Here is a 20,286-nt window from a genome sequence, read left to right on the forward strand (position 1 = left end):
ATGTGCTAACACATAAACCCACACAAGGGGCAAAAATATGACATAAAGTCATAAGTTGAATATTATTGAATAAGAAGGAAGAAGGGGGTATAAACCCCATACAATGGAGCATAAGCTCCTCCAAGGAGTAAAGAATACAAAGGGGGAGACCCCTATTTATAACACAAGAGAGGGGCCACCAAGGGGGCTCCCAAAGGAGTCGTTGGGAGCCCCCAACGGTCACATTTGTGACCGTTGGGGGCTCCCCAACGACTCTTTGGGGAGCCTCCCTAGGTGGCGCAAACCACAAAAAAAGGGAAAAATTAAAAATAAAATTACAAACATATTCTAAATGGAATATACGTAAAAACTGTGAAATGTCTAAACTACCCCTATGCCTATAAATAGATAAATATATATTTTATATATATAATTAGAATAATACATATGCATATATACCATATATGAATATATATATATATAATATTACAATTGTCGAATGATACATTTTAACACCCCCCTCAAGCTTTGCGTGGGGGAACGAAAAGATTGAAGAAAGCAAGAGGAAGAATCTCAAGGCTTCAAGAGCCTTCAGGACGAATGCCATTGTAAATGTCTCTCTCTAATGTCTTTAACGATGAGCACCTTCCATGATCTATCCAAGGTACTTCTTTTCATCTTCAAGATCCTGAGAAACAACAACAAAGAACAAGTAAAAAATATCTTTGCACTTTACTCAAAAAGGAACATTCCTAACAAGGTGCAAAATTTATGCATAATAGGATAATTACTTTAGCATGAAAAGAAAATTTAGAAAACCAAAGTTTTCAAAATCATATATCATGTTTAAAGAGTGAGCGGAAACATATTGCAAGAATGCATAATGCATTCATAAGGTCCAATATTGGACAAACACAACCCCATAATGGGGGAATAACAAAATAGTCCACTAAGGGATACCACAATAATCCTACGAAGAGGCATAAGCAATATATACTTTATTGAATGAGATCCTAAAAGGCCATATATGCATATATTATCATGAAATGAATTAATATATAAAGGAATCATTAATGAACATCTTCAAACATGTAATGAAGTGCCAAACAAGAGAAACGAAGTCTCCAAGCATAAAATAAACACAAGAGTTCACAAGGTTTTAAATTCATTTACGAGGCAAAACGAATAGTGTTATTTGAGTAGAGAATCTTACCCATTTAGGAAAATCTCACTCAATTGACAAAAAGGACACATTTTGCATACAAAAGTGGCCAAAATACCATAAGCACTTAATATATAGATTAAATGCCAAAAAATCAACTTGATTTTAAAATATGCATATCAAAAATATGATTCACTTGAATATCTTAAAACACAAGTCATGAATGAAACTTTGCAAATTTCAACAATAGTTCATCCATTACAAACAACTACCTCATTAGTCCTCCAAAACCCATAAATCAAGTGTATAAGCTACTAGATCAAGAATACAAATATAATGCCATTAAAGGCCAAAGACACACACAAAGTTGTACAAAAGAATCTCTTGTCTACATATAATAATACTTGAAATGAGTGCATCTACGACAAGAACAAGAGAATACACGCCAACATGGACCAAAAGCATCTCTTGTCTACGTAAAAATACATTCAAAACCAAGTATGTTCAGCTACTAGAACAAGAGTAACAAGCCAACCATGGGCTAAAACACAATACATCTCTTGTCTACATAAGATGGCACTTGAAATGAGTGAAATAAGCCAACCATGGGCATACATCTCAGCGACTAGAGCAAGGACACAAACGCCAATATGAACTAAAATCACACACCATGGTGTGAATCAACGTGCCTTGTCTACATATAATAACACTCAAGACAAGTGTGTTCAGCTACTAGACCAAGAGAGCAAAAGCCAACAAAGGGCAACCAACACACGAAGGTGTAATAAAATTCTTGTCTACATATGATGACACTTAGATAAGGGGCATAAAAGGAGAAGACTTTTTTAGGCAATAAAACTTGTAATAACAAACATATAAATAAAACCTTGAAACAATATTCTTCAAAAAGAATACCCATAACAATATCATTTTGGAATAAATGTGTGAATATACACACACCAAGATCACTTGTGCACAAAAGCACAAAACATAAATGTGCAAAGACACTCATATGATTCATAAACAATAAAAGGTTGGGCAATAATCCCCAAAACCTTGATTTTAATATACCTTAAAACATTTAAGGTTTTAAACACCATATATCCATCACATTTACATATAAATGAGAGCATCCATTAGATCAATGGCCAAAAGAGAAAAAATGAGTGAACACTCATAATTAGAGATCATATAACAAATCATTTTAGAGTCCCAAGGTGCCCATAACTCACCTCAACAACCATCTATAATATGGCAAGTGGACAATCTAGAATGACATAACAACGAGTGTCACACTCATAATTAGAGATCATATACCAAATCATTCTAGAGTCCCAAGGTGCACATAACTCACCTCAACCACCATCTATAATATGGCAATTTGGACAATCTAAAATGATATAACACGAGGTGCCCAAAACTCACCTCAACAAACATCTCTAATAAAACAATAATAAGGCCAAAATAATGATGTATTAAAGAAACATGTGATGGACAAATATAAATGCCACAAAAAAGGCAATAAACACTTTAGGAATTATTTTTCAAAGAAAAGAGGACCGATTAAAAAAATGAATCAAAGGTCCAATATAATCAATCACAATAATATGCTTTATAACAACAATTTTGCATAAACATGAATTATGCTTAATCTTCAAAAGAAGTCAATTATACAAAAAGACTTATTATACAACTAACACAATTATGAAATATTAAGCAACATCATGCGTAAGAACCGATTTGGAATAATCAAAAAGTCAAAAACAAGCCTCAACTATGATAGATATAAAGTGCAATTAAATGCACACCAAATGATAATAGATGCACTTTTATGCAATGTGCAATGCAAGATTTTTAAATGACAATAATCTTGAATAAGCAAATAACAAACTTAGGCTAATATAGGCATTCATAAAGATGGTGAAGTTTGAAAAATCTTATGAAATCCACTATTGTAACTTAAAAAATGATGCTCACAACCAATCTCAAAAGATCCACAAAGGGTTACAAGTATTAATGAATCGTTAAAGGATATTATGCAAGGAAAAAGATACTCACAAACAATCTTCTCACAACAACCATGAAATCTTCATAAAAGAGTATATACTCACAAGAAGATTATAAGGACCGAAAGGCTCCTTAAAGAGAGCTCAAAACACACAAAATTCCCAAAGAAGGGGGAAACTCCACTAAAGTGAGAGAAATTCCAACAAAGAAGAATAATAGATTTGTTAAAAAAACCTTATGATAAAGTAAGATTGTACTATGGCATAAATCAATAAAATTAAACATTTATTGAGGAAAAATTCAAAAGCTTTTAAGTTTTATCAAAAAACATGACTTAATAGATTATTACGAACTCCTAATGTAATAAGTACGCAACAAACATTAGTGAAGACCATAAATTTTATAATAAGACAAGCTCTTTAAATCAAATTGAAAAATCTTTTAAGAGTATAAAGATGCAAAGAAAATCACCATATTCCATAAGACTTTTAAAACTTAATTCAACCGGAATTATATAAAAAAAAACTTTCTTAATTAAATGTTGCTCATTATAAAAAGGACACATTGGGTAAGTGAATCAAAACTTATTAAGGAATTTAGCATTTTTCGAAAAACTACATCTCACAAACATTTTAATCTTAACATACCTTTCTTTAAGACTTACCTTATATAAAAGGTATTCTTATAAACAAAGTTAGATTTAAAATATAAATTCAAGGCTCCAATGGTCATAAATCTTTACCGACCCATTAAGTTTTGAGCAATCATATATCTAATTTTTCGCCAAATAAGTTATCATTTTCAAATTTTTCAAAGAAAAACATACGAAAAAGTATGTATATGAAAAAGATTCAATAGAGTATCAAGTAACTCAAATTTTTATAAAAAGACATAATGACAAAGAATACACATAAAAAACATATTAAATTCTTCATACAATACTTAAGGAAATAGAATGCATACCTAATAACTTTAAGAAAGAAAAGAGAGAGAAATAAATACTTCACCATTTTTCTTTAAAAATTTCTTGAATACCACGCTTCCTGATGCACCAAAGAGCAACTCGATCTCAACTTGGCTCTGATACCATGTTAGAAAGTGGCTTTGAATACATTAGGTTCAATAAAGAACCCATACACATGCACATGAAGTGCGAATAAACCCATTAAAGGGAACAACACAAGCACATAATGTGCTAACACATAAACCCACACAAGGGGCAAAAATATGACATAAAGTCATAAGTTGAATATTATTGAAGAAGAAGGAAGAAGGGGGTATAAACCAGGGTTACCGGAAGCGCCTAGCTAAAAGAGGAAGCGCAGAACGTCGCGCTTCCGAAGCGTGGGGAGAAGCGTCCCCCTTTTTTGGGAAGCGTGTCCCCCTTTTTTGGGAAGCGCGCTTCCCTTTAATGGGGGACGCACTTCCCTTTAATGGGGGACGCGCTTCCCTTTAATGGGAAGCGCGCTTCCCCCACGCTTCCCCCTCGCTTCCCCAAGCTTCCCCTGTTTTTTTCAATTTTTTGTATTTTTTATTTTTATTTTTATTTTTTTCGCTTCCCCCTCGCTTCCGAGACGCTTCCTATGTCGCTTCCGAGACGCTTCCTAGGTCGCTTCCGAGACACTTCCCGAATCGCTCCTAAGTGGTCCCACGCTTCCCCGCTTCCTAAAATTTTGAAAGTGCCTCTCTTCCCGCTCCCGCTTCCCGTATCGCTTCCCGCTCCCGCTTCCTCAACTGGCAACCATGGTATAAACCCCATACAATGGAGCATAAGCTCCTCCAAGGAGTAAAGAATACAAAGGGGGAGACCCCTATTTATAACACAAGAGAGGGGCCACCAAGGGGGCTCCCAAAGGAGTCGTTGGGAGCCCCCAACGGTCACATTTGTGACCGTTGGGGGCTCCCCAACGACTCTTTGGGGAGCCTCCCTAGGTGGCGCAAACCACAAAAAAAGGGAAAAATAAAAAAGAAAATTAAAAATAAAATTACAAACATATTCCAAATGGAATATGCGTAAAAACTGTGAAATGTCTAAACTACCCCTATGCCTATAAATAGATAAATATATATTTTATATATATAATTAGGATAATACATATGCATATATACCATATATGAATATATATATATATATATATATAATATTACAAATGTCGAATGATACCATTTTAACAGCTACAACATGAAATATTTACATTTTCTTTATATAAAATGGCAGTGTGATCTTGTGGTCAGTAGCAAAAATAATATGAGATGTCATCCAACTTGTAAAAGGTTATAAATGGATAATACAAACTTGCAGCTGCTTTCAAGAATATATCACATGGCCAAAACCAAATCTAGAACCATAACTTTTCTGGAAAATAAAGAAAGTTTGCAACGAAAGTTAATGCTAGAAAATAAAGTGAACCAAAAAAGGGGCAAATATTCCACTAGGTACAAGAAGAATAGTACACTTTGATTTCACGGTGTGAGACTTACATGTGTCTTTCTCATTTCTAAGAGAGTACATCTTATTTAGTGTGAGTAATTTCGACTTAAGATGTTCTACCTGAAAAAGAAGAAAAAAGAGAGAGATAAGATTAAGCGAAAAGATGAGCCCTCCCTCAGGAGCAAGATTAAAGAATATACTAACAAAATTTATTGGTCCCTACCACAACATTTTGAAAAGGAGTATATAAAAATTTTCCTTCATGATGAAAAGGTAGAAGCAGTCTATAAATATATGCCATTATGAGGGAGGAAAATAAAAAAGAGATTTTCTCCATCAAAGAGACTTGAAAATAGCTGGACAACAAACTTTGAAACACAATATGAACATTGTAGATGACCCTTTTTTTATAGGCACGTTGGGGCATAACACCATGGGATATGAACATGATACTCCTTGGTTATGATAGTGCGACCTAACCATATCAGAGAAAAATCTGCAAGGAACATACCTTCTGGCATAGCCAAATTAAAACTTGTGAATCATCTAGCCTATAGAACTTCATTGATCCAACTTCTGCATAGATATTTGACCCAATGAATAACTCTGCAATCTCAATGGATTTATAAAACTGCTAACTTATAAAATTAATGGAAGAAAATAACGATCTAATAGCTTCCATTTCCAAACCACCAGTTCTAAAAGTATTAACAAAAGCAAGGAGATATCTAAATGGTACATTCACACTCTGAGAATAAGTTGCAGGTTAATGTAACAAATGAACTGTAAAAATAAACAATAATGAAAAGATGATAGAGAGAAGACAAATAGAGAAATTCTTACATTTCAATTTAAAGTAGAAAGCAAAATCACACCGAGTGGATTTCATAAATGCAGGATTAGTGAAGTTACTCAATTAGAAGCTAGTGAGCTGAAATTGAATAGATTCTCAAGTCAACACACGGCTGCCGATGCATTAGAAAAGTAAGAGTTTTTACAGTTGGTATCATTGTTAACAGATCTCTGAAAAGAATGGAATTGAGCAATAAATACGGCATTCACAGAAGAATCTAACTATCAATTGTCATACATACTATTGACGTTGACTCCCATAGAGACGCTAAAACTAAAGATCTTGTTCACATTAGGGTTAATCTTTTCTTAAATAGAGATTAACTGTGAGCACCAAATTACAAAAAGACCCACACAAAATAGACAATAATACGAAAACCCCAAAAGACCCTTATAAACACGTCTCAACACTCCCCCTCAAGCTGGAGCATAGATATCAATCATGCTCAGCTTGTCACAACAATGAGAGAAACTAGGTCTCGCCAGAGCCTTGGTGAAGACATCAGCTACTTGATCTTCGGAAGATATATGATCTGTGCAAATATAACCAGCCTGAACCAAGTCACGTACGTAGTGACAATCAACTTCAATATGTTTAGTCTTTTCATGAAAAACTGGGTTGTTGGCAATATATGTAGCAGCCATATTGTCACACACCATCAACATAGGTAGGGATACTTTCACCTGAAGGTCGGTCAAAATTGATTTTACCCACATAATCTCAGTTGCGGTCTAAGCCATAGCTCGGTATTCCGATTCAGCACTCAACCTGGATACAACAGTTTGTTTCTTACTCCTCCAGGTAATGAGATTTCCTCCCACAAAAACGCAAAATCCAGTTGTTGACTTTCTATCTTCAATAGACCCCACATAATTTGCATCAATGTAAGTAACGTCCAAGGAGGACCTTTGTTTAAACAACAGTCATTTACCAAGAGATGACTTTAAGTACCTCAGAACCATCATAACTGCATCTCAGTGAACTTTGGTAGGTTTATCCATGAATTGACTGATTTTACTCACGGCTAATGAAATGGCAGGTCTAGTAACAGTCACATATAACAACTTACCCACCAAGGATCTAAAACGGGCACTATCTACATATTCAGACTTCTCATCGAACATATGAGTTTTGGGATCCAGCGGAATGCTAGCTGGCTTCGCTCCTAGCATTTCAGTCTCTTTTAATAAATCCAAAACATACTTTCTTTGCGACAAAACTAAGTCCTCTTTGTTTCTTGCCACCTCGATACCCAGAAAATATCAGAGGGGACCAAGATCTTTAGTAACAAAATGTTTCTTAAGATGATCCTTTGTTGCAGAAATATCTTGGGCATTGTTCCCTGTCAATATGATGTCATCGACATATACCACCATAACAACAATTCCAGCACTAGTTTTCTTGATAAACAAGGAGTGGTCGGAGGCTGACCTGACAAAGCCCAAAAGCGACATTACCTCAAATAATTTATGAAACCACGCCTGAGGGCTCTGCTTCAGGCCATAAATAGCCTTCTTCAACCTGCACACCTTCTGACACTCTCCCTGAACCTCAAAGCCTGGGGGTTGTTGCATGTAGACTATTTCGTGCAAATCCCCGTACAAAAAGGCATTATTGACATCCAATTGAAACAAGGGTCATCCATATTGCACAACAACAGAAAGAACAAGACGAATAGTGCCAAGTCGAGCAACTGGGGAAAAAGTTTCAAAGAAGTCAACACCCTAAGTTTGAGTATAGTCTTTTGCAACCAACCGGGCTTTGTACCGTTCAATTGACCCATCCGAGTTATATTTAATGGTATATACCCATTTGCAGCCAACAATATCTGCATCAGCAGGAGGATCAACCAAGTCCCAAGTGCCCCGAGAGCAAAGGGCATCCATCTCATCCCGCATAGCCTGCATCCATTTGGGGTCGAATAGAGCTTGACTGTGATGGAGCGGAGCAAAGGAGGCAGACAGAGCCGAAATAAAATTCTTCATAGATGCCCCAAGATTAACTTCTGAAACAAACTGAGAAATGGGATGAAGGGTGCATTGTCTCTTTCCCTTGCGCAAAGCAATAGGAAGATCATCATCAAGAGCAGAAACTTCAGTATGCTCAGGGATACTTACCTCAGGAGAAGGGGATAATGGAGGCATGGAGGTAGGTGGTAACATGTGCGTGTATACTATCGGAGGGTCTCGATAGCAAGACACACCAGAGGATGGAGCCAAGGACTGTGGAGGAAACGACTCTAACGGAAAAGGAGGAATCGACAAAGGCAGGATATCGTCATGGCTCTCCTGTAACCTTGGAGTAGTACTCGAAAAATATGGAATAGACTCAAAGGTAACGTCCGCACTGACATACTCTTTATGGGATGTAGGGTCATATCAACAATATCCTTTTTTTATTCTTAGGATACCCAAGAAAAACACATTTAATAGACTGCGAAGCAAGTTTATCTCGATTAGAACCCAACTTATGCACAAAACACACACATCCAAAAACTTTAGGGTGGATAGGAAAAAGAGAAACCTCTGGATGAAAAATTTGAATTGGGATCTGGTCTTCTACAGAACTTGAAGGCATGTGATTTATGAGAAAGCCGACAGTCAAAACCGCATCGCCCAAGTATGATGCAGGCATATTGGATTGAATCATTAAGCACCGAGCAACATTGAGGATTTGTCTATGTTTCCTCTCAGCCACACCATTTTGCTGGGATGTATGGGGACATGTAAATTGAGGTTGAATCCCAATAGCAGAATAGAACTGAAGTAAGTCTTTGGATTTGAACTCAAGAGCATTATCAGTGCGAACAATTTTAACACACACGTCAAATTGAGTCTTTATTTAAGCAATCAAAGATTTAAGAATAACAGGGACTTGAGACCGATCTTTTAACAGGAACACCCACGATAACCTTGAGAAATCATCAACAATAACCAAATAATAACAACACTGAGACCTAATAGGAATCCTACTCGGACCCCATACATCGACATGAAGAAGATCAAACAATCTTTGACTCGACAGACTCTGACTAGAGGAAAAAGAGCTTCGGCAATGTTTTCTCAATTGACATGTTTCACATTGAAAAGAAACTGAAGGAGGTATATGAGGAATGACACAACGAAGTTTTGGCACTAGAAGGTGACCCAGACGATGATGCCACATCAAAGGACTTGAGGATGATGTAACAGCAGATGTAGATAATACACACCACCTTCTTCATAGCCACCACCAATCCTCTTCCCCGTCAGCAAATCCTGAAAAGTGCAACACATAGGATCAAAAATCAATCTACAAATCAGCTCTTTTTGTCATTCGACTGACAGATAATAAATTCTGTGAAAAATAAGGAGCATGAAGAACATTTGACAATTGAAGAGTAGGGAAAATAGACATGTTTCCGTGCCCTACAATTGGGGAAGAACTGTCATCAGCAAGAACTACCCTTTTATGATCAGACACAGGTTTTAAACTTAAAAAATTACACGAATTTCCACACAAGTGTCTAGATGCTCCTGAATCAATGATCCACCTATCACCTTGGCAAGATAGGCCATCACCTGTCGAGCATGCAACCTCAGCGACCGGAGAATTCGAAGTAGATGGGTGCAAGGCTAGAAGCTCGTCATATTCAGCTCTGCTAAGAGTTACAGAATCATTGGAATAATATGCATCTGATTTGACCACTTGAGCCATGGGAGCAGCTTTGGCCGTTGAAGAAGGAAGACTGCCATGTTTGTCAAAGCATCTATCTTCTAAATGACCAGATCGACCACGAAAGGAGCACTGCAACATGCCTCTGCCTCAAGTACCACGACCTCTTCCTCTGAAATTTGTAACAGTTCCTCGACCACGACCAAATGAAACAGATAAAGCAAAGGATTGGGCTTCCGATTGAGAATTAGGAAGAGACATAGCCAGCCAGCTCAGGCAATTATATGCATCAACAAAAGTAGGAACGTTTGTTCCTGTCAGCATCTAGACTTTAGCCACTTAGTACTCTGAAGATAGTCCAGTAAGAAGGCGAGCCACCATGGTTTGCTCCTGGTAAAACTTCTCTTTGTTGCAACACAAAGGTCTATGCGCATTCAGCCTCTCAAACGCAGCCTTAACGGATGCGTAGTATTGAGCCAAAGTTTGATCCCCTTGTTGCAGTTGATATATTTCCTATTCTACCTGAAGAATATGACTCACAATAGTTTCTTGTGAGTATGTATCCCTCAAGTTATCCCGCATCTGCTTGGCTGAAGAAGAATATATGAGACCATCGGCAATATGCGGTTGCACACTGTTCATAATCCAGGACATAACGATATCGTTGTCCTCTTCCCACATTGCATATATTCCAGATTTTTCTATCGGTTCAGACTCCAACAAAATATGCTTCCTGAGAAGGACATCATAAATGTTTGCGACCATCTTGCATAGTTGGTCTCATCTAATTTTACTGACGCTCCATACGAAAAGAGATTTGCGAAGGCTTTATAATCTGTCGAAGCGTCTGTTTTCTGCTCCCCTTTTTGTGAATCAGTCATTTCGACCAATAGTTATAAAAATCACAGCAGTCAAGTGACCTTCACATAATCTGATATTCAGACTTTAGATCAGATGCACTAATAAAGCTTGATAGAACAGATTGGGCAGTCGCAGCTTTCAGCAATCACGTCCAAACAATTCTCAAAAAAAAAAAACTCATCCACAACACCGACCTACCTGTCCACACGACTTGATCCAACACCTTTTTTTTTCGACATCAACACCAATGGTCAGACCTAATCCAGATTTCTGTCACGACACCATACCTGTTTTAATGGTGTTGCAGCTGACAGAAACCTAGCATCAGGTCTGACCCTTCTGTAACCGACGTCCTCCTCCCAAAGGAAGCAGATCTAATCGATGATGAAGAAGCTAAGGCACCTACCAGATCTGTCGCTGCTGCCGAAGAAGGAGATGAGGTGACGTCAATATACCTCAGGCGAGAAGGACCTCACCATGCTCTGATACCATATTGATGTCGACTCCCATAGAGACGCTAAAACTAAAGATCTTATTCACATTAGGGTTAATCATGAACACCAAATTACAAAAAGACCTATACAAAATAGACAATAATACGAAAACCCCAAAAGACCCTTATAAACATGTCTCAACACATACAATTATAATTCTCCAAAAGATGCCGTCTGTTTGGGCCGTAACGCCCCCAAAATCAAAGACGTAACTTTTTAGGAAAATGTTGAAAGCCTTGTAATCATTCCTTTATCAGAGTTTCAAATAGCAGTTCAACGGAAAATGATATTTGAAATAACAAGTCCACGGACCTTGGGCGCATTACGGGTGAACCTTTTGTTAAAATGTAACGTATATATATATATATATATAGAGAGAGAGAGAGAGAGATACATATACATATATATTCTATATATATGTCTATGTATCTATATATATATATATAGATATATATTTTTGTAATACCCGATAAAGGAAAATTAGTCTTTTGGTTTCCACACATTCTTTTTTAATATGCTTTTTTGTAGTTTTCTCTTTCTTACTTTTTCTTTTTAATTTTGTATTTAGCCATTGAGGGGCCCACATAATAGACGTTGGGCCCCTCCAACGGTCAATAATGTGACTGTTGGAGGGGCTCCAACGTCTATATGTGGAGCCCCTCCAAGGCCTCTACATGTATATATAGGGGATTCCACCCCTTGGTATTTTTAAGCTTCGTGTAAAGCTCTCTCAAGCATTCAATAAAGATTCTTTTTTATTTTAATGCCTCTGTGCATTTGTAAGTGTTCATCTCGTGCCTTTGTGCAATCATCTCACGTTAAGAACTTAGTGCTTTTGTGCGCATAGTCTCTTTGAAGACTTTTTCATATGGTATCAGACCTTGGTCTCTAAAAGAATAGCTCGGGTATTGCGTCATCATGGTGGTCGACTCGAAGAACATGCCCATTCCTCATTCTCATTCTTTTGGCGTGGAAAGCTCTTGCAAACCATTTCAAGTGAAGCGCAATACATCAAGTAAGCTCAAAGAAGACCCGTTGTGGTAAGCTTTCAAATTTAGAAGACACTTTATCATAAAAACATTTTCATGGGGGAAAAGGATTCTCATTTTTCCCTCGGATTCAAACTCAATGGGTTCAACTATCATGTTTGGGTAAAAAATATAGAAGCTCATATTAAGGGAAAAGGACTTTGGGGCTATGTCAAAGGTGTGATTCTTGAACCCGAACAAAAAATCACTATATTTGAAAAATGTGAAATTAAGGTTCTTGATGGGGAAGAAAGAGAGAAAACCTTTGAAGAATATAACAAAAAACATGATGAATGGGAAATGAAGAATTACAAAACCCTTTCATGGATTTTTTTCTACGGTGGAGACAATGATAAATGCCAATATTTTGAAATTTAAAAAGGCATTTCAAGTTTGGGATTATCTTGAGAGGATGTATACCTCAAGAGATCTATCCCATAAATATTATCTTCAAAAAAAGGCATTGACTTTCCAACAAGGGAAAATGTCTATTAGAGAATACTTTGCGGAATTATCATTCAATTGAGATGAACTTGCACTCCTTGAACCCAAATGGAGTGGAGAAGCTATTGAGCTAAGGCAGAAGCAATTAGAAGAAGATCACTTCTTCAATTTTTTGAATGGGCTTAGACCCGAATTCGAGCAAACTAGATACTCTCTTCTATCTTCTGTTACTTCTCCACCCTTAGAAGATGTTTTAACTAAACTAAGTAGAGAAGAAACTTGATTGGGAATGAACAAAACCAATCAAAATATGTTGGTTGTTCCTTCAAAAGATGAAAATGAAGGAGCTTATGTCATTTCTAGACCGGAGAATAATTTGAAAACATATAAACCCCCTCATTTCAATAAATTCCAAAATCAAAATCAATGAGCAAGAGAAAATAGTGGCCAAAATGGAAGGCATAAAGGAAGAGATTATAGCAAAACTATATATCATTTTGCAAAGAACCGGGACATATTAAACCAGTATATCCAAAATAGAAGAAGATGGTAGCCATGTTTATAACATTTCAACCACATAAGGAGGGTTTATCTTCTTCCAACAATGAAGCACTATCTCTAAGTCAAATTATGGAAGCTCTTCAACCTCTTCTCAAAGTATCCATTTCTGGGGCCATCATGTCAACCTTCTGTCATCCCAATAAGACCTCTTGGCTTTTAGATTCGGGTACCTCCTTTCATATGACTCCAAACATTTCTGCTCTTTCTGAATACATAAAAACTATATCTCCTTTTGTTTCAACCGCGGATGGTGCTTCTCTTGAAATCAACGGAATTGAAAATTTTGAAAATCAAAAATTTTTTATTCCCAAAATTAGATTTATACCTAAGTTAAATTTAAATTTGTTTTTGGTCTCTCAACTATCGGACCATGGATGTGATATCAAGTTCTCATCAAATAAATATTGGATACAGGATCGTTGGTCCGGGAAGTTGATTGGGGAAGGCTCTAGGAAAGGAGAACTATACTACAAAGAATTTTTTCAAATTCCAAAACACTTTTTTTGTAACATTGCTCAACATAAAGATATACATGTTTGGCATAAACGTCTTGGGCATCCCAATATTGTCAAGCTTTATTATTTGCATTTTGTTAAAGATCTTATCAAAATGACTTGATTTGTGATGATTGTAGTCTTGGAAAAACGACAAGCTTGTCTTTTGAACAAAGATCTATGTTTACAACTAAACCATTTGAGCATGTGCATTCGGATGTATGGGGACCAGCACCCATTATACCTAAAGGAGGATTCTCTTATTATATCATTTTTTATGACTATTTTAGATATTTTGGGATATATTTTTTAAGCATAAACATGAGGTATTTTCGTCTTTTAAGACCTATCACATGATGATCAAAAATCAATTTAATGGCAAGTTAAAGATTCTTAGGCCCGATTCCGGAGGAGAATATCTCTCAAATGAATTTAAAAGCTATCTTGAGATTAATGGAATTATCCATCAAAAATCATATCCCAAAACACCTCAACAAAATGGCTTAGTCGAGAGAAAACATAGACATATAATCAAAACAACTAGAACCTTGCTTATTTCTCAAAAAATTCCTAAAAGATTTTGGGCAGAGGCGGCTCTTGCAATCGTTTATCTTATAAATCGTCTTCCATCAAAACATCTAAATAAAATATCACCTTTTGAAATTATGTATCAAAAAGAACCCGATTATAATAGACTAAGAGTTTTTGGATACAAATGTTTTGTTCTTACCGACAAAAATGATAGACTTTCACCAAAAGTTATTCCTTGTGCGTTCCTCAGATATTCAAAAACACAAAAAGGATTTAGGTGTTATGATGTTAAAAATGATAAATTATGTCTTTAGAAATATAACTTTTTTAGAAAAAAACTAGCAGTTTTGAAGATTATGAATCTCATGGAGATAATATGGATTATTCCTTGTTTGAATTATTATCTAGAAATGATGATTTTTCTAGTGATGATGAAATGATATTTGATGCTCCTTGTAATGATACAGAAATGAGTAATAATTCTCAAGTTCTTGAGCAATCTATCGAAGAAGGAATATCTAATTAACCAATCACTTACACTCATAGAGATAGAAACAATTTTAGGAGTGCAATTGAAAAATATAGTGAATCTAGTGAACCTACCTCAATAAATAATCCTCGTAGGACCGAAAGAACTAGGAGAAATCCTTCTAGATTTATATCCTATGAATCCTTCCCACTTAAATTTAGAGCATGTCTTAGTACTATTCATTCATATGTAGAACCTAAGAATTTTGAAGAAGCCAAGAAAATGATAAAAAGGAAGGATGCAATGGATAATGAACTTAAAGCTCTTAGAAAAACTAAAACTTGGGAATTTTAAGAATTACCTAGAAGAAATAAAACAAAACGATGTAGGTAGGTCTTCAAATTCAAAACTAAGAGTGATGGGTCTCTTGAAAGATATAAAGTTCGTTTAGTTGCTAAGGGGTACAGTCAAAAATATAGAATAGATTACGATGAAACTTTTGCCCCTGTTCCACGAATGGTCACTGTCAGGTGCCTAATTACAATTGCCTCTATTAAAAAATAGAATATATATCAAATGGATGTTAAAAATGCATTTTTGAATGGAGACCTAAATGAAGAAGTTTATATGGATGCTACTCCGAGTATGGATGTTCTTAAATGTAAAGTTCTTTGTCTACAAAAAGCTCTTTATGGTTTGAAACAGGCTCCCAGGGCCTGGTATGATCGTTTAAAAAATTTAATGGTAGAAAATAGTTTTGCTTCATATTATACAGATACTGCTTTGTTTGTCAAGAAATCTGATGCAAGAATTATGATTTTATTAGTATATGTTGATGATATGTTAATCACAGGTGATGATACCAAAGGGATCAAGAGTATCAAGTCTACATTAACAGAAAAATTTAAAATGTCAGACTTAGATTTTCTGACATATTTTTTAGGCATAGAAGTTGCATATTCTCACAAGGGTTATTTTTTGTCTCAAACTAAACTTGCTTGTAAGATTATTGACAGGTCAGGAATTACAGATAACAAAATTTGCGAAACTCCTGAAGTAGTAGGAATAAAGTTGAAAATTGATGATGGGGTTCCTCTAGAAGATCTCACTCCTTACAAGCAACTCGTTGGATCTTTGATGTATCTTAACATCACTAGACCGGATATCTCTCATATTGTTCATGTTGCAAATCAATTTCAGCATGCCTCCACAACAATTCATGAGTGTCATTCTTCAAATTATGAATATAAAAGGATTTATAAATAAGGGAGTATTTCTATCTTCATCTTTAGAATTAAATTTAATTGTCAATACTGACTCTGATTGAGGAGGTGATCCAAATAACCATCACTACACCACTGGTTTTTGTGTCTTCATAGGTGAATCGTTGATTTCTCGGAGATGCAAGAAACAACACGTGTTCATGTCATCCACAGAGGCTGAGTACCGAGCCCTGGCAACCACAACCATGAAAATTGTTTGGATCCGGCGGTTGCTGGAAGATATGGAGGTTCGTGTTCAAGGACCTACAAAGTTGTGTTGTGACAACAAGAGTGCAATATATATTGCCAAGAATCACACATTTCATGAACGCACAAAGCATATCGAGATGGACCGCCACTATGTTAGAAAAGAATATTTGAAGAAAGTCATTGATCTACCTTATGTAGCATTTGAATATTAACTGGCTGACTTCTTTACTAAGGCATTCTATTCTCCTATATTCAATTTTCTTCTTGACAAACTTTCGGTCATCACACCGTACGTTTGAGAAGGGATGTTAAAATGTAACCTATATATATAAATTTATATATATATAGATACATAGACATGTATATTCTCTCTCTCTCTCTCTCTCTCTCTCTCTCTCTCTCTATATATATATATATATATATATATATATATATATTTGTAATACCCGATAAGTGTAACGACCCCAACTCATACCCTTTGAAAAATGCGAAATATTTTTTTTCCAAGAGTTGCGGAAAACTTTCCAGAAACCCGGGGTCCTTACAATTCCAATTTCAGCTCGATAACCACACACCACAAACGAACTTACATTTATCATCCATAATCAAACCAAACAAACTCTTTATTAATGAATCAATAAGAGTCTCATACAAAATCAAAAGTGAAGTAACAACCGCAGGAAATAAAAAATCTAAAAGAAACAAAAATAGAACTGAAAGACAAAACGAAAGAGGCACTCTATCCACTCGTGAAGATGTCAAGACTCAAGTGTGACTCTCATGCCTCCCCACAACTGTCGACTTCACTGATCACCTGTTCCTCCGAAAATCAAATAAAGTAGGGTGTCAGAACCGAAATTCTGAGCACAGTTACTTCTAGTGAAACCAGGTGAGACAAGGAATATAGATAAGATTTCATGTAATAGTTTGAGTGAGTGCAGATATAACAATTTGCAGCATTTAAGTAATCATACATGTAACAGGTTACATATGCTAAGCAGAAAGAAACAATAAAGCAAGAACTAAGTAACTAAGTCTTTTAGCATGCATTTAGGAAATAAATAACATACACCCACCATCATATCATGATTTAGATAACAATTCAAATATGCATGATCTAGTACATAGCAGGAAAATGCATGATTATGTGCAATGCATGATTCCTTTTGTTATCTTTCATTTAAGTTTCTTTCTTTTTCATATGCATGCCCTATTAAATGCATACAATTTTAAGTTCTTTTTAATTATCATTGTCCGCGGATACACCAAACAAGTACAATTACCGAGGTCAAGTTAGGTTCCCAGAGTAACTTAGCATGCAATTTATATTTTATTACTAAGTTTCAAACTTAGCCCTCGACCGAATCACTTTCGGAACATTAGACCTCCACATCTAATGTCGGGGACACAAAGGACACCTCACGCCCACAAGTGTCACTTCCTTAGTACAAAAAATAACAGTTGTGTGAAACACACCCCAGGTAAAGTGGTGGACTCTTCTTAAAACCGTGGTCACGAGAATGAACCTCAATATCAGGTTCAGGGGACTAAATTTCAGCACACGAAGTTTTTTTATCCTCACAGTCTCCACAAGACCGGATCTCTGAGATTTTCATTCTCCATATGGAAGATCCCATAACATATGTTACACTGTTCTTATTTCTTATATTTTTATTAAAGTCAATTCTTTAAGTGTGCAACACCATATGCAAAAGTAAAGTGAAAACCCACATCCTCCCTTGCGGGGACCCTTACGGGACTCTAGTTTGTGAGGACAACTAGAACAGTGTAGTAGTGTGTCATACCAACTTGTGTGGTTTAAGTGATGCAATCAAAACATATATGAAAAGGAATCAAACACACGGCTCTCCAGGTCGATGATGGTCCATTTAGACCATCGATGCATTACATAACCAAAACCAAAGTGTTTTATTCATAACACTGGGCAAAAATGCCAAATGCATGTGCAGTCATGCAAAAATAAACTCAATCATAAGCATGTCATTTCTCAATCATATGCATCCTTGTAATGTGTGTTACCTCCATCACATACGTGTATTAACCAATGCATATCTACTTTGAGTGTGAGTGTGCACATAAATTACACAAAATCCTCAAGCATACATGCTCACAAAAATATCAATAACCGAGCCATGATCACATTCATAATTGCACAACCAGTACAATGAAATGCTAAGATAACATTTTACATATTCACCGGGCAGAAGTGTAAGTTTCTGCATATGCTAGGGAAGGTGGTCAGGCTTACCAATCCCGGACCCCCATCCTCCTAACTAAATAGTCAATTCAGTCCAGCTGACTGAGCTTGTCAACCATCCCAGCCGACTGGATCAGTTGGAGTTGGTCGTCCAGCAAATCCACTGATTATGCTGAAAATGAATAAGCTTTCATAAAACTTTTGTTCGCATACTGCTGAGGATCTATACCAAAAAGGAAAGCATGTGGGAAACACATAAGAACCGACTAACATGAGCAGTTTGATTTTTCAGAATCCATGACTAAAGGTAACATTCATAGGGACTCACTCATAATTCAAATGATAAATCTGTTTAACCAAACCAGCTATATACATATGTTGCAGGAACAAAACTAAAAAAGAATTCTCAAGCATAAGCAATAATTTCAGCTATTACGCATGAATGGAATTAGTATTATGGATAACACTAACTATGACCACCATATTTAGCTTAATGCATGTGTACCAACACACATTCAAGTTGTTTATCTTCACAAATTCTGCGTCAGAACAGTCCACACACACACATACAGTTTTATAACAGGAGTTTTATTTTCTGTTCAGCACTGGAATAGCCCACGGAAGGTGGGTACCTAACAGGTATTTTCCCAGTCAGAATTTCAGTTAATCACTATAAAGATTTCCCTTTTTCTTAATTCTGGATAGAGAAGTCATTTTTGTTAAGAAAAGCAGCTACACAGAATTAGTCTCAACCATAGTGTCGCTTCTGAATGCGTAAATGAATCCTTTTATGAACATAGGTGATGTGTAAAACAATCTTATTATAATCATGGTTGTCGTTCCACCCTAATCAAGCTTCACTCAACTTGAAACTTCATTCCAGCAAGGACACAGACTATAACTATCAGTTTTGTATGCTCTCAACCCGAGAAAACAAAGAAACACGCAGGCAACTGTACCCAGTTTAAGTCTTAAACAGAAAGTGATTTGCAGTGTGTCATGGTAGTCCGACTTAGGTACACGTTCAACCACCAATCGATGGAACCAGAATCAGTTTGAACCCCCTTTCAGTAAAGAAACGTGGATCTAATCTAAGAACACGATTCCAAACCTAAGAACACAATTCCAAGAATACGTATCCAATCCAAGAAACATGGTGCCCAGGTTGATACAATGGAAGAAGTTTACACAAAAACTGAGATTCTTAACCAAGAAGAAAAATCAGTTTGTTTAGGCTCATCAATATACATAAATCTTTTTCTTAAAAAGAAAAGAGGAAGGCAGGCGAACAAGCAAGAGATATCGGGCCATGGGGGAACGATCCATGGTTCGCCCCCGTAGTTCTTGAAGGAAAACAGCCATCTAGAGAGTTTCCATGGATTCTCATCTCGAACCAATACATGGAATCGAACCCATATTCGATTCCTCTCCCAGATTCAAAGAAGGACCGTACCTTTTTTGTTGGTTTTCCGGTGATCGGAAATAGTCGTTGCGAGAGAAGGGTCGGTTGAAACTCGTCAGTGCTGCCGTGAAGGGGCGATCGGGAGGGAGAGAGCAGAGTGAAGAGGTGGTGGCTGACGACTGATGCTGCTACTCGAAGAGGGTCGCCGACGATGGCAGCAGGTGGT

At 36.4% G+C, this 20,286-nt stretch overlaps 1 protein-coding gene across 1 annotated transcript in view; it reads right to left on the reverse strand.

The window, feature by feature from the left end:
• Window positions 1-20,286, reverse strand: part of LOC149840816 (ribonuclease H2 subunit B) — a 125,914-nt gene that overhangs the window by 24,630 nt on the left and 80,998 nt on the right. The window contains exons 6-7 of the mRNA XM_090003364.1: window positions 6,091-6,155; window positions 5,630-5,699 (exon numbers count right to left, since the gene is read on the reverse strand). Of these exons, the coding sequence (XP_089859490.1) occupies window positions 5,630-5,699; window positions 6,091-6,155 (135 nt within the window). The remainder of the gene's footprint in view (window positions 1-5,629; window positions 5,700-6,090; window positions 6,156-20,286) is intronic.

This window comes from Nuphar pumila, chromosome 4, assembly GCF_984573655.1.
Source record: "Nuphar pumila chromosome 4, dmNupPumi1.hap1.1, whole genome shotgun sequence".
NCBI lineage: Eukaryota > Viridiplantae > Streptophyta > Magnoliopsida > Nymphaeales > Nymphaeaceae > Nuphar > Nuphar pumila.